The 16420-nt window shown below is 42.0% G+C and overlaps 1 protein-coding gene across 5 annotated transcripts in view; it reads right to left on the minus strand.

Moving 5' to 3' along the window:
- The window catches only part of LOC134611085 (heterogeneous nuclear ribonucleoprotein R), a 119593-nt gene that overhangs the window by 41680 nt on the left and 61493 nt on the right, over nucleotides 1-16420 (minus strand). For 3 of the 5 annotated variants that reach the window (XM_063454636.1, XM_063454664.1, XM_063454654.1), the window contains exons 5-9: nucleotides 11600-11735; nucleotides 10860-11065; nucleotides 4571-4720; nucleotides 3987-4108; nucleotides 570-3568 (exon numbers count right to left, since the gene is read on the minus strand). In XM_063454636.1, the coding sequence (XP_063310706.1) occupies nucleotides 2956-3568; nucleotides 3987-4108; nucleotides 4571-4720; nucleotides 10860-11065; nucleotides 11600-11735 (1227 nt within the window). In that variant the 3' untranslated portion in view covers nucleotides 570-2955. Of the gene's footprint in view, nucleotides 1-569; nucleotides 3569-3986; nucleotides 4109-4570; nucleotides 4721-10859; nucleotides 11066-11599; nucleotides 11736-16420 lie in introns of those variants that run through there. The other 2 variants (XM_063454672.1, XM_063454645.1) reach the window with 2 other exon arrangements.

A 16420-nucleotide genomic window follows, 5' to 3' on the forward strand; every position in this document is an offset into this window, starting at 1 on the left:
TTTCCATAGTATTCTCCCCCCCTTTCCATAGTATTCTCCCCCCCTTTCCATAGTATTCTCCCCCCCCCTTCCATAGTATTCTCCCCCCCCCTTCCATAGTATTCTCCCCCCCTTTCCATAGTATTCTCCCCCCCTCCTTCCATAGTATTCTCCCCCCCCCTTCCATAGTATTCTCCCCCCCCCCCTTCCATAGTATTCCCCCCCCCCCCCCCCTTTCCATAGTATTCTCCACCCCCTCATCCCATAGTGCACTTTCCCTTGTCCCATATTTACTTACCTGTCTTGAAGCGTGGGCCGGCTTCACAGCGCGCACCGCGGTACAGGAACTTCAATTTCAGGTTCCGGTTTCCGGCGGGACTGAAAGGAAGTGTGCACACTTCCTTTCAGTCCCGCCGGAAACCGGAACCTGAAATTGAAGTTCCAGTACCGCGGTGCGCGCTGTGAAGCCGGCCCACGCTTCAAGACAGGTAAGTAAATATGGGATATCGGCGTATAACACGCACCCATCATTTTCCCCCTATTTTCAGGGAGAAAAAGTGCGTGTTATACGCCGATAAATACGGTATATCCTCACATGTGCACACACAAATAAATTACTGTCCCAGTCAGTCTTTTATCTGTGGATGTTTCCAATGACCACGCAAGGAGACTAAAAATGTAAACTCACAGAACAATCATAAAAAGAGAATAGTAACTTATGCATCACAGCAGGTATTATCAAACATTTTACCTCAAGGGTTCCTACAACCACCATAAGAAATTTACAAAAGTCCAATCTGATCCATAAATTACACATATGGATTGTTAAGACAGTGACTGGTTTAGCCGAGTACCTGTAATTATTAGCGATTTGATAAGATCCTGAAGATTAGAACGAGAATGACAAGGTAAGCAAGGTTTAAAGCAGTGGTTCCCAAACCAGACCTCATTGCCTACTAAAAGTCCAGGTTTTTTCAGTATCTCCATTGGAATAAAAAAGGGAAATACATAAATACTGGACAGTTGGTGGACCCTAAGGACTAGTCTGGGACCACTGGTTTAAAGAAATGAAGCATTCGTTATCTCAGAAAGTATGAGATTAAATTACCTGTTCAGGGTAAGAGAAGAATAATTTTGTTCTAGATTTGGATTTAAAGGTTCAGCATAGGGTCCCACTAAAGGCCCAGGATCATGAACCACAAAGGTCATTCAATGTTACCTAGTACCAGATAACAATGGACCTTAACCTGTTTTAGAATAATATTTGGTCAACATCTTGGGGACCTGGGAGAAGTAATATCCAAAAGCCTGGGCTTTTGTCAAAGAGAAGGTGAAAAAGGCAATTGTCAGTCTTATTGTGAATAGCAAAAGTAATTAACCGGCCTATGCCATGCACAAATTATATAAACAAACCTATAGACCATCAGAAAGTATTTGTAGACTACATCTGAAAATGAATCAGGTTTGACAGCCCTTTTCTATAGAAAAGTAATGTTGTGCAGAGAAGAGAACAAAAAACATCAAGATAAAATAATTATTTAATTTCCCCCCCAACTTTAAAATGGTTCTGTGTTCATTTTTGGCACAAAGGAATTAGCAGTTTCAGTACTGTTGCATGTGTTAACGTAACAATTTTTGCCAATAAATAGGTCATCACATTTATGCCTAATCAGGTTTAAGATCTTAAATACTCGACCTGAAGAGAGTCTACAGTTCATAAACTACTCTAGTACTTTCAAACCAGCTCAGTTTTCTGCATATGAGAAGAATTTAGGATTTCATTTTAAGCTAGACAAATTACAATTTTAAAAACATTTACACCTCTTGCAGAAAACCCGAAGGTCTTCTACATGCAATATAAAAAAAAAATAAGATAGAAATTAAATTTGACTCTCTGTCCTTGCTGCTACGTGACCAGAATGATGTCATTTGACAATCAAGTGTGCCTAGTGTATCATTTGATTTGCAAACAGATTTGATCACTCACATATGCAGTTCAATCTTTTGAAATGGGTGTTTGTTGTAAGAATCACAACTGAGAATTGCTTTTTTGGATTTTTTTTGTTTAATAGGACACAACCGTGTTTCGAAATAGAGGTTGTTGAAGTAGGGTTTTTTTTTGTTGATTTTATTTATTTTTTTTGTGGAGTTTTATTGAAATTTCACATGAACAAGAGAACTGGAAACACAATCACAGAACAAGTTGCCAAGGATTCTGGCACCCAAACCAAAACAAATTTGTAGGGCCTTTTACTTTAAAAAAAAATAAAAAATTGTTAAATAATGTTTTGGGTAGCATGAAGGGAAAAATTAACCTACTTCTACGAAACATACAGTAAACACAATAAACCTTAAAATGTTTTATGGTTTAAAATTCTAAAGACCGCTCTAGTGTTTAAATTTATGTACAGCATTATCATGTGGCAAACATGCCAAAATCAAGGGGAAACTATCAAATAAACCACAGCTTTCCAATAGCATCATGATTAAACATTGTCCCCAAACAGCCTTATAAACCTGTACAAAAAAAAAAAAAGTTCTAAAAACCAATAAAAACAGAAACATTGGCATCCATATATACTCTGGTATGAAGGAGCAAGTAACAAGATTATCTCAAAACACTGTAGCCCACATTGAGTGGATAACACCGTTGCACAACTTTAGGACATTTCTTTTTTAATGTAAGAAACAAGTTGTATGGACATCTTCCAAAAGTCATTGAAATTTTAGTCAACTTACATACCTATACCCCCAAAAGAGCATATAATGCAGAGGCCTACTGTTGAAAAAGGTCATGACCCTAATTCTACCAGAGCATAAGTGATGGATACCAATGTCAAAACAAAACAAAATAAAAAAAGAAATATATTTACAGTATGATGTGAAGAGATTCAGCCTAGTACAAATAACAGGAGATTGTTACTGCAGCGTGTATATAAATGTAGGTGTTTGAAGAATGAAAATTTGTAGCCTTGCCTATTTCCACTGCTGCCCGTAAGAATCCTGATAAAATTCCTGGTTGTCATTACTGTAACCATAGTTACCAGTGTAATCACCGCCTTGTTGCAATGGCTGCTGGGCTATGGGCTGGGTCCCCCAGTTTTGCTGGTTGTTGGTCTGGCGGCGTTTGGAGTCTGGCTGGTTGTATCCATCTGCCTTTCTTTTTCCACCAACATTCCCACCTCTACTACCACGATTGCCACGTGAGTTTCGTCCTCGCTGTTGTTGCTGCGAAGGCCCTCCTCTTCCACCCCGTGCTCCTCTAGGTGGGCCCATGGGAGATCCTCTTGGGGAATAAGCTGGGCGGCCTCCACGTTGAGGAGGTGCTGATCTTCCCCTAGGTGGTGGAGGACCACCTCGACCACCTCTGCCACCTCTTCCTCTCACTGGGTATCCATCATCATAACCATAGTAAGGATCATCATAGCCTCCACGGTAGTCATGGTAATCGTATGAGTAATAATCATCATAATAATCTTCATAACCATAATAGTCTTGTGGGTAAGAATATGCACCTCTACCGCCCCGACCCCTGCCTCTTCCTGGTGGTGGCATGCGTGGAGGGGGATAGTAGTAATAATCATCATATCTACAAAAAACAAACAAACAAACAAAAAAGACAAGGAAAACAAGTACCAAAATATAAGCTGAGGAGTGCGGTCTTTCTTATGAGGTACAAAGTATGTAAACAGGACAGAATATTAGCTAAGAATATTTTAGATGAGATGTTACACTTTCCTTGGTTAAAACTTCTGGTTAAATTATATTTATATTTCTTTAGTGATCTAGGTTTTCCTTGCCTAGATAGAAAGTTTTGATCAGGATGGACATTAAGCACTGGACACAAAGGTTTCTAAAAAAAAATATCATAAAAAGGGTGACAACTTTAAGAATACAGGGGGGGTGGGGTGAAAGCAAAGCACTGTTCCAAGAATAAAAGTATGAAATAATTTTTAAAGCTAAGAAAGCAGCCACTCTATTTTCAAAAACTCATTTAAGATACTCACGAATTACCACGGGAAGCCTGTCGTGCAGCTTGCCGTTCTTTTCTCTTTTTATCGGGAGGCTTTGCCAAAACAATTTCAATTTCTTCCCCTTCCAGGTCTGTGTTGTTCATTTCATCCATGGCCTTAGAGGATACAAAAACATTAAATTACCGTAAACCATGAATTTTATCAATTATATCGGCAAAGTGTTACAGCAGAACAACTGCCACTTGAGCTTTTTGCTCAACTGAATATCAAGTAAAAAATAGGTCAACTAAAAATTGTTGTACATTCTATTTTCTTTTTTTTTATCATTTCCCTTTTTTTTTTTAATTTTAATAAAGACTCACTAATTTTCAGTATTTAAATAATCTAATTTAAAAAAATGTCATGCCTGGCATGACAAAAAAAATAGATTACCCTTGCCTCAGCTGTATTTATTGCCCTGGTAAACACTTCAATTAAAAAAACAACAGTGTAACAAACCAATACAAATAAAGAATGCAGTAAGAAAATATACATATTGCCACTGCATTATACAGCCTGCCTCATATTTTTAAATAGAAGAAACAAGGTAATTATCCCTGAAAGATATATAGTCTTACCCTCACTGCAGAATCTCTGTCCTCAAAGTGAACAAATGCATAATCTTTTAGTTTCTTCACTCGTTCCAGCTTTCCAAAGACAGCAAAGGCTTTCTCCAGGATTTCTTCAGTAACTGTAGAAGACAGGTTTCTCACAAACAGTACTTTAACCTAATATAGAGGGGGAAATAATCAAGAATTTGTGAAAAAACACAGTTCTTCTCAACACTAACCCATTGTGGAATACAGTTAAAAGGTCACTTTCTTACCACTAAAGCACTTTAGCTTGCTGAAAAGCTATATGTGTGAAGAGTGTCCTTTTTTCAGTTTTACATAAAGTGCAAATTTCAATAGAATTTAGAACTTAAAAAAAAAAAAAAAAAAACTTTGTTATATCCCCCTGGCAGGTCCTGTTACTTCATGGTTGTTTAGCTCATGTAGCTAAACTCTAGAGGCAACAATGGTTCAGAGCACCTGCCTTGCAAAGACTTCTCGTTTAGCTGCATTGGGAAGTCTGATTATACAGTCACAGAAAGTCTGGGCAGGGTTAGAAGGGTAGTGTTTGCAAAGACAATGAAGCAGCTAAGTTGCACCCAAACAAAAGATACATACCGTTGAGGATAAGTTATATTAAATTACTACACGGCATGTATCAATAAAACGGTGAACTTCAGTAAATTAATATCTATGATTTGTTAAAGAAGGAATATATATATATATATATATATACATACATACATATACATACACACACACACACACACACACACAATACGATGGGAGTTTTGCACCAACTCTCCTCCAAGTCTTGGCCCGGTCTCCAAAAAGAAAGCCAGCACTCAAGGACTTCAACGTGAAAAAATAGGCATTTAATCCACATGGTCAACGTTTCAGTTCATAACTGTGAACTTTCAAATTATGCCACCTTTTTGTCCGATTAGTTATTCTTTATATAAATTTAAATGGCAAGCATGAATACATCTGCGTTAAACAACTTTCTTCTTGCTCCTAAAACACATTCCTTAAACAATATGATTTGATGTCAATATGATTCATGTAGATAATAAAATTGCAAAGGGGAAAAAAACAAGTAATTTCAGTATGCAATATTGCCTAATCTTTGCCGACATTATTATAATTTTTTTTCTTTCTATTTTAAGACTTGTAATTTTAAAGTTAACCTGACCGATACAGGTTTGCACTCTATCCATTCTCAGATTGACGGTCATAAGCTCCTGCAAAAAAATTAATGTGATATTTCTCTTCAAGGTGCTGGCAAGGCTCTCACACATCATAAAATCTGTACATAAGGGTGCATTGTTATATCTTGTGGTACATCACAGCATATTAATAGCTGTGTTATGTTGCAGTAAAAGCAGTAAAAGTTGGAAAATAAAAAAAATCTTAATTTCTCACACTTTTTCAGATGTTATTAATATTAAATTGTGTTTCATTTATAAATATTTGATGTAAAATGAAATCCCCATTTCTCCTGAAAAAAAATTATATACCCCTGACTGTCCTCACCCTTAATTGTCGGGACCTGAACGCGCCCGAACGAAGAACCCACATATTACGAGACATGAAGAAGAGACGCGTTTCGATCGCGCTATTGCAAGAAACACACTTCAAAAAGAACGCCGCACCTACACTCCGGAACCGACATTACCCGATTAACCATTTCTGCAACCACCCTATGACCAAAAGGGCGGGCGTGGCCATCCTGATCGCTGGAGATCTGGAATTCACGTTGCTAGACAGCCTACAGGATGACCAGGGACGCTTCCTGTTCCTGAAAGGGACCATTGCGGGGATGCTTTACACGCTCGCTACCGTTTACACACCCAATAAGAGACAAGCCCAATTTCTCAGGACGACACTGGGCAAACTCGGAGAATTCTCCGAGGGCACGCTAATCCTAGGGGGAGACCTTAACACCACCTTAAACCCCATCGTAGACTCATCAACGGGCCATAGCAGCATCACTCAACTTCATATACGCTCCGTACACCGGACCCTGGGAGACATGGATCTTGTGGACTGTTGGAGGACTCTTCACCCCACCACAAGGGATTACACCTACTACTCCTCGCTACATAATAGATACTCGCGTATCGACTACATCTTCATAAGACAAGCGGGACTAACGCGCCTCCTCTCCGCCAAAATCGACCCGGCAACGTGGTCAGATCATGGTCCCGTGACCATTGAACTCGAATCGCCACTCTTCCGACCTGGCACTTGGACATGGAGACTCAACGAGGCCCTCCTTCTGGATCATGGGGTGCGCGGGCAAATATCGGAAGAACTGATACGATACTTCCAGGAAAACGACACGCCAGGAACCTCTCCGGTCTCTATATGGGAGGCCCACAAATGCGTTATCAGGGGCGTCCTCATTCGGATGGCATCTAAAAGGAAAAGGGAAACCACTCGAGAAATGGCAGACCTCTACAAATCGATTACGAAGCTAGAGCAGCAACACAAGAGGACCCAGCTTATGGAAACATACGGGGAACTAATGCAGGCAAGACGCCAACTGAGGGACCTCCTTACAAAACGCCACCTACGCTCCCTGCAACAATCAAAGGGCTTCTTCTACACCCATGCCAACAAAGGTGGCAAATACTTGGCACGGCTCCTGAAAGGCAATACGCACCGCACGCAGGTTCGCACCCTGCGACTCCCCTCAGGCGCCATGACGGCATTCCCGGACCAAATCGCTGAAGAATTCAGACGCTACTACCAATCGTTGTACAACCTACAGGACCGAGACGGAGAAATGGACGGGATACCCGAACATGGCAGTACCCAGGAATACTTAAGGGAGGCCGTGACGAAAACCTTACATCCAGACGTTGCAGAAGACTTGGACGCTGCAGTCACGCCAGAAGACATCCAGGCAGCCCTGAAATCCACCAAAACGGGAAAAGCACCAGGCCCCGATGGCCTACCCTCCGGGTATTATAAGACCTTCTCGCCGATCCTGCTGCCCTGGCTGACTAAAGCCATCAATGCTGTGGCGGAGGGGGAAAATTTCGGAAAAGAATCTTTAGCAGCAATAATAACGGTACTGCCAAAACCTGGGAAAGACCTGACAGCTTGCAGCAGCTACCGCCCGATTTAATTGCTAAACGTGGACACTAAGTTGTTCACGAAGGTTTTAGCAACCAGACTCCAAAGGGTCCTCCCATCGCTGGTACACGCGGACCAGACGGGGTTTATACCCGGCCGGGAGGCACGTGACAGTACCCTGAGGTTGTTCGCAATCCAGCGCAGGGCGAGAGCGATGCGAAAACAACTCCTATTGCTTTCCACGGACGCGGAAAAGGCCTTTGACCGGGTGAAATGGCCCTACATGCTCACCACCTTAGGCCACTTGGGAATGGGGCCCAAACTCCTCACCTGGATACGCGCACTATACCATGAACCAAGGGCAGCGGTGAGAGTAAACGGAGCGCTCACAACACAGTTTAAGATCTCCAACGGCACGAGACAGGGCTGCCCACTCTCACCGTTACTGTTTGCCCTCTCCCTGGAACCGTTACTACAGACGATCAGACAACACCCAGACATTCAGGGCCTCTCCTGGCGGGGCACAGAACATAAGGTGGCCGCATACGCGGACGACCTTATGTTCTTTGTAACTAACCCCAGAATCACGATGCCCAACATCATGGCAGTGACGGAATACTTCGGCAAATTGGCAGGTTTCAAGCTTAACCTTTCCAAATGTGAAGTACTTAACGTCAACCTACCGGAGGAGGAATACTCAGCTCTAGCATCTCTGTTTCCCTTCAGGTGGTGCTCCGGTAGGATGAAATACCTCGGGGTGTGGATAACGAGAGACCCGAACGACCTGTACTCACTAAATTTTACGCCGCTACTGGAAACTATACTGGCGGACCTAAATAAATGGGCATACCCACATGTATCTTGGCATGGGCGGATCGCAGTCTTGAAAATGAACATCCTACCAAGACTCCTATATCCGTTCCAGACGATCCCGTTAGCAATACCCCCATCATTCTTTGCCAAGCTAAAATCAGCGGTCATCCACTACATCTGGAGAGGCGAACGCTCGAGACTTCGTCATGACATCCTATGCTTGCCGCGACACAGAGGAGGCTTGGCACTACCCGATTTTAAAAGGTACCATCAGGCCACTGTCCTTCAATGCATCCTAGACCTACACGCAGACCCACAAAGGCGCAAACAATGGGTTAATCTGGCACAAGAGGAACGGGGGGTACATCTACAGGCTGCGGTATGGGGGACACAGGTGAACGCAAACCTGGACCGGGAAAAGGAAGATATCGTAGCACAAACGCTCACCAGCTGGAGACGCGTGAGGGAACAAGTACACATTTCACCCACGCAAAGCCCCATGATGTCCATCACCTACGACGACGCAATAGGGGGGGGGGGGGCTCACATCGACGTCCCTCCCTTTCGGAGGAGGCTGTGAATATGTCCCAATCATGAAGATACTACAGGACGGCAACATAAAGGCACTGGACTCCCTCCTAGGGGATACTCCTTGGAACCAGCTCATAGCATTCAGGTACATGCAAGTGACACACTTCTACAAACGCATGCGTGATAGAGAACGCCTACACCGCACCCTGACGTGGTTTGAAGCATTGTGCGAAAAAGGCAAACCCGTGGGAAAAGCAATCTCCATATTTTATCAACACCTCTTAGTTGGACACCTTACGGAAAACAACACCTTCCGCAGACAATGGGAAACCATGCTCAACACTACCTTCACACCCACACAGTGGGAGAACGCCTTGATCTGGCGTCCTGGTACCGAACACCGGCGCTCCTCCACAGGATCTTCCCGCCAACCCCTCCAACTTGTTGGAGGTGCCAAGAGGAAAGGGGCACGTCGATCCATATTTGGTGGGAGTGCAGCGCTCTTATTCCCTACTGGGAGTTAATACGACAAAACATAATTGACGTCCTGGAAGAGATACCCGAGTGGAACGCGGCCCTAGCTCTACTGCATATTTCACAAATGCCGATAGCAAGGTATAAAAAATCGATCTTACGCCACCTACTCAACGCTGCCAGGGCTCTGATCCCTATATATTGGAAAAAAACAGAGACCCCCGGTGTGGAGGAATGGATACGCAGAGTGGAGGACATTCAGGGGGCAGAGGCGATGCAGGCATCTCTACTAGGCAGAGGGGACAGACACGCAGAGCTGTGGCGCCCTTGGTTCGCATATGTGTCCAGAATTCGATAGGGTGGCACGGGGGGGGGGGGGGGGCCGGACCCTCGGGGCGGACCCCACGTCTCAATTCATAGTTCAATACCCGCAACCTTACCCTTTTCCCTCTCCCTTCTTCTAGGTCACGACTCTTGTGACTATAATACACTCACCTTCCATACCATATACAAGCACCTACATTTGATTTTACTGAAAACAAGCCACGATCACACGACCAGAAGAAAAACAAACAAGACACACTACCACTGTAAATGCTACCCATGGACACACATTCAGATACGGCAGAATTGAGAGCAGACATACGGCACAATGACGGAGAGGGCAGCTTGGACAGGGTGCACATGAAACCCTACCAGACCTAATATACCGGGACATGAGAGCAGCGAATACATAGGCAACTGACATGACGCAGGCCCACTACGTACATATCACATGCGAGGCCACCCGTCATAGGTCCTCATACAGAACATGGACACCCATAAGCGATAAGGAGAGCTCGTAGACGCTGTCTACTACACACGAATTACATAATATAACCTACATATGACGTTGGGACAAAAATAAAAGTTGACCCACAACACTGCTAATATGCTTACAGAGGGCCATAAGGCGTAAACATGTCCTGAAATTATGTTTGTTACTACTGAAGGCCTGCGAGCCTAACCTCCCCGTTCTACTCCCCTTACATGTCTTGAAACGACGTTTGTCATTACCAAAGGCCTGCGAACCTAACCCTCCTGTTATATTTTCCTTAGTTGTATTATTCCAAAAAAAAAAAAAAAAAAAAAAGAGGGAAAATGAAACAAATCGCAACAAAATAATGGAGCTCTGCTACTTGGAATGATGATTTATGATTCAAACTGTCCGATACCACATTTGTCTGTCAATTGTTTTTCATGATGGCCTGCGAGCCGACTTGTTATCTTATCCTACAACCAACAAATAAAGAGATTTACCAAAAAAAAAATATATATATATATAATTGGTGTGGGTGCACTTAATATGAAAGGTAAATAATGGTTGAACAGACATATAGCTCAAATTCTAGGTATTGTTTTGGCGAGACATTTTTACCTTTGCCATAATTTCAGGATCTGGCTCCTCCACTGGATCTGCCCATTCTACAGTCACTATGTTGCCCCACACCTTCACCTTCCCACTCATTAATCGGCGGCGGGCCTGAGCAGCGGTTTTGTGATCTTCATACTCCAAAAAACAGAAACCACGATTTTTCTTTTTGTCATCAGGTTGATGGTAGAGGATCACATCCACCAACCCCTCTGAAAAGCACACAAGTAAATTTAGTGGATATGATAACCATTCTAGTTCAAATAATATTTTGACTGTCAAAAAGCAAAGTATGAACCCATACTTTATACCACAAGATATGTAGGCATGCATAGACAACCACAATTCAATAATTTGCAAAGCAAAAAAAAAAAAAGATGAAAAATGTCAAAACTTGTTATGCATGTAGTCATCAATTCCATATTGCAGAAAATAAACTTTTGCCGTGCTTGGAGAAAATAGAATATAAAATTATAAACCATAAAATGAAAAGAAATTACAGATCTACTAAATAGAAATGTGCTATCTTTCCATTTCAAAGCATGGCCATCCGCATACACACCTATTGTGCTAAATATCAAATAAAGATATGCTACAGGGCAATTGTGCTGGCCTTAGATCATAATAAACATTAACACCGTTCGCTACTTACTAATATTAGGGCCGCATGAAAATTGAAACTTAACATGCAACAATGAAAATCTTTAGTGTTAGCCAGCTGAAGAACAATAAGTGTAAGTTAGTACCTGTAACTTTACTGAACTCCTCCAGAATATTTTCTTTTGTCTTGTTTTTAGGTATGGACCCAACAAATAATCTGTTGTTTGCCACAGAAATACATACACCAATGTGCTTTCCAGGTCTTATTTCATAGTTGTCACACTGAAAAGCAGAGCGATGTCAAAATATATATCATATAATATACAAGATACATAACACTTAAACATGTTAATGCCATTCAATGTTTCTGGAGATTTTTACCCATGCAAGAATATTCAGTGATAGGACTAAACTATTTTCAGTGGCGAACTTTGATTAATATATATCTGGAAACTTTCCGGGTCTAGCATGCTAATTTCACAAAAGACTTTGCTATATAAGAGATGATGAGTTCAGAGTTTATTTATGACCTCTACACTTAAAAATCTTACATGCTAAAAACTGCCACCTCAAAGCTATGGTTTTAATAGAATAATCCTTATTATTAAAGCTTTTTATTTTATTTTAAATATACGTTAAAAAAAAACAAAAACAAAAAAAAACAACCTTTTCATTAGTATAGGACAGGATTTTTCAGTCCTATGTGCAACGGTGTTCGTTCCTCTTTATGTGCAGGGAATGAAGAAGGAAAATCCATTGAGACAGTTTTTAAATCTGCCCAAACAAAGGTGCACATGTAATAGCTGAAATATCCTGTCATATACTAAATATAAGAGTGAGGGTTTTTTTGTGTTTTTTTTTTTTAAATATGCTTAATAAAAAAAAATTAAAAATAAAATGTACTTACCGTAAATAAGTTGTTCCTTAATATAGTGGCAGTACCTGTGGAGTGTATATCTTCTTAGGGAGAAACAGACAGTAACAAATATATAAAATTGAAATAGTCCCTCCTACTTCCCCTTTAAATACGATTCAACCCCAGGCCCTTTTTTATATGAAAAGGAAACACCATTTCATACTCAATATAAATGTATTATCAAAATATGGTAGGGAACTGTACTGCCACTATATTAAGGAAAAGAGAATTTACGGTATGTAAAATTTCAATTCTTCCCAAGATATAGTGGCAGTACATGTGGGAATACAACAAGACCAAAGAAATAATTTTCATTTTTTTTAAAAAGGGTGGGTGTCAGAACGACGGCTTTAAGCACCTTACGCTCAAAAGTGGCTTCAGAGGAGATGTCTAGCTGCTAGTACTTTATAAATGTGTACTAAATGAAGACCAGGTAACAGCTTTGCAAATGTCTTCAGAAGCGTTGGATCTCTCCGTCCAGGATGTCGACATAGTAGAATGTGACCTAATAGGAAAAGGCAAAGGAACATTGCATGATTTGTGAGCCAATTTGAAGAAAGGTTTAGGATGTAACACAACTTAATCTTGATGAAAGACAGTGAATTCTAATGATGGAAAAAAAGGCCTTGAATTTCCCCAATCCTTCTGGCCGAGTTAATTGCTACCAGGAACAAAGTCTTGATGGACAGTAACTGGAGTGATACATTCTCTAGTGGTTCAAACAGATCGTCACACAAAAATTAAGCACCAATGATAAATCCCAGGAGAAACTGAAACTTGAGAGGAGGAGTTCTCGGCAAAATGGCCTTAAAAACGTCTTAACAAATAAGAAGCAAAATCCTTAAGTAAAAAAGGACTGCTGTTTGCACCTTCAAGGTAGAAACACTCAGACCGGTTTCAAACCCCTCTTGCAAAAACTGAAGAATAATCTTGATAGATGGGTCATACTGAATGCATTCATTACGAATACACCAATGGAGAATCTTTGAAGTTGATCTTTTAATAGAGTTCAGAATTACATTAGATCGACTTTCCGGTATACCTTTATTTAGCAAAATCAGCAGTGCAACAGCCAAACCGAACATTTTAAGCATTTTTTCTGAAAGAGTACCATTCTTCAATAGATGATCAGAGACTGGAAGTTCCAAAGACTCTAGCGCCATTTGTCTTAATGCCGAGAACCAGCACCTGTTCGACCAATAAGCAAGGATTGCAAGAACTTGTGCCTGGTCTGCTCTGATCTTCTGTAGTACCTTTGTAATCAATGGAACTGGAGGAAACCGGTAAGCAAGATTGATAACCTGCTGCTTGGAATGCTCTCCTATAGGATGTTTCCACTCTTCTATCCATGATTCTTTAAGCCTCACTGATCGGCAGGGTAGTGTTTTTTTGTTTGTTTTTTTTAAGATAATTGTGCAACCTGTGTGTCTATTTTAGGCAGGTCTTCCCAGCTCAACTCGTCTTGTAACCAAATTCATTTTTTTTAAATGCTTGGAGATGAATGCCCTTTTTTCTGGGTTCTTCCATTCCCTATAAACTAGTTCCATTAGTTTAGGACCTATTGGCAAACCTCTGATCTTTTTTGTAGATGCATAACTGAATAAATACTGAAGGGCCTGGGGTTGAATCAGGTATTTAAAGGAGAAGTAGGAGGGACTATTTCAATTTATTTACTTTTTACAGTCTGTTTGTCCTTAAGAAGACATACACCCCACAGGTACTGCAACTATATGTTTGGAAAATGTATCTATTTCATTTCAAACTTGATCAAATGAAAATTATATGAAAATATTGTTTTGATGTTGTAGTTGCCCTTTAAACTGTGGAGCATATTAACATCAAGTTCTGTATTTCCCCAACAAAGTATATCTAATGACTCATATCAGATTGAGGATTCAGTTTAAAGAACCATGCATTCTTGTTTACTTGGTTCCAGCACTTCTAGGAATTTACACTTTTTTTATTAAAGGAATCTTTATAGTGCCCTCTGCCCCCCTTTTGCATTGCACACAAGTGTTAAAAACTTTTTTTCTTTTCTTACCCCTTTACTGTGCCTTTGTCCCTCAGCGCTGGTCGTAGCCAGTCTCTTCTGGCATCATCCGATTGTGGGACCTAATGTTCGTGCGCGGCTAGTGCAGTGCGCGCATTATGCCTGCTCTATAGAAAAACATTGACTCAATGCTTTCCTATGGGGTTTTCTCTGACGCTGGATGTCTTAATGCAGAGCGTGAGGACGTCCAGGGTCGTTTCACAGAGTCAAACTCCCTGAACCTTCAAGAAATGCCTCTAGTAGCTGCTGATACCGGCAGATACTGCTGATAGCGGCAGAGGTTGGGGGTGGACACTCAGTAATGCACACTATACTGTTCCGAGACTTAAACTGGTCCGACCTATTCTATTATGGTTCTGACAGGTTAGCCAAGCCTGACTATATGGTCTCTTAGCCTCTATGCCTAGACCAGTGGTTCCCAAACTATTTAGGTTCAAGGCACCCTTAATATTTCAATATTTTTCCAAGCTGCCCCAAGTTAAAATAATTTCCTAGGTTGTATATATGTACAGCACAGTGGCATATACTGGGCCCCTGTTCGGCAGAAATGCTTGCCGTTCAATCGCAGATTCAGAACCTAATCTTGGGAGGGGCAAGCCCTCTCAGAGTAAGTAGTCAAACTGTTTAAGAACATTTTGACAACTTACCTGGGGCATCTGCCAGAATAGGGACTGTAGCAGGGGATAGGGGCAGTAGTGTGTGTGAGTGGTGCAATTGTGTGTGTGAAGGGTGCAGTGAGTGTACAGGGGGCATTGTGAAGGATGTAGTATGTGTGTGTGTGTGTATGTGAGGCAGTTGGTGCGTGAAGAGTACACTGTATGTGAGGGATGCCGTGTGTGTGTGTATTTGAAGCAGTTAGTGCATGAGAGGTCCAGTGTGTGTATATGTATGGAGGGGGCAGTGTGTGTGTGTGTATGGTGGGGAGGGGCAGTGTGGTGGTGTGTGTATGCGGGGGTAATTGTGTGTAGTGTGTATGGGGGTAGGAGAGCATATAAATAAAGTCTATTTTAAAAAAAATGTACTTTAATTTTAATTAAAAAAAAAAAAAAAAATTATATATATATATATATATATATATATATTTTTTTTTTTTTTATTTTTTTTTTTAAAGGACCACTATAGTGCCAGAAAAAACAGCTCGTTTTCCTGGCACTATAGTGCCCTGAGGGTGCCCCCATCCTCAGGGTCCTACTCCCGCTGGGCTGAATGGGTAGGAAGGGGTTAATCCCTTACCTATTTTCCAGCGCCGGGACTCTCCTCCCTCTTCTCCCTCTTCTGATGTCATCGGCCAATCTCATAGGAAAGCATTCTCAATGCTTTCCTATGGACGCTGGCGTCTTCTCACTGCGAAAATCATAGTGAGAAGCGTGGAAGCGCCTCTAGCGGCTGTCATTGAGACAGCCACTAGAGGCTGGATTAACCCATAGGTAAACATAGCAGTTTCTCTGAAACTGCTATGTTTACAGCAGAAAGGGTTAATCCTAGATGGACCTGGCACCCAGACCACTTCATTAAGCTGAAGTGGTCTGGGTGCCTATATTGGTCCTTTAATATCCCCCATCCCTGCTTACCTTTGCCTGGGAGGGGGGGCATAACCTGCAGTCTCTGGTGGTCCAGTGGAGAACCCTGGTGGTTCCAGTGGTGAGCGTGAACTCTAGCAGCCTCAGGAGCTGCTAGAGTTCACTCTCGCTGGATTTGGAGCGTTCCCATGGTAACCGCAGTAAAGTTCCAAGCTCGCGAGAAGAGAACCTGGCAGAGCTGCAGGTTAGCGCTCCCCCAGGTCCCCTCTCTCTCTGCTAGCGGGCCGGAGAGGGAGATCTCTGATCTCTCCTCCAGTCGTGCAGAGCCGGCACGGGAGAGCACAGTTCCCGGTGCTATCATCATAGCACCTGGAAAATATCTTGCAGCTCCCCTGTGTGCCAGTCACGGCGCCCTGGCATACAGTTTGGGAACCGCTGGTCTAGACAAATTGGCTCTACAGTGAAACACCCCACCAGTCGT

This window comes from Pelobates fuscus, chromosome 1 (assembly GCF_036172605.1).
Source record: "Pelobates fuscus isolate aPelFus1 chromosome 1, aPelFus1.pri, whole genome shotgun sequence".
NCBI lineage: Eukaryota > Metazoa > Chordata > Amphibia > Anura > Pelobatidae > Pelobates > Pelobates fuscus.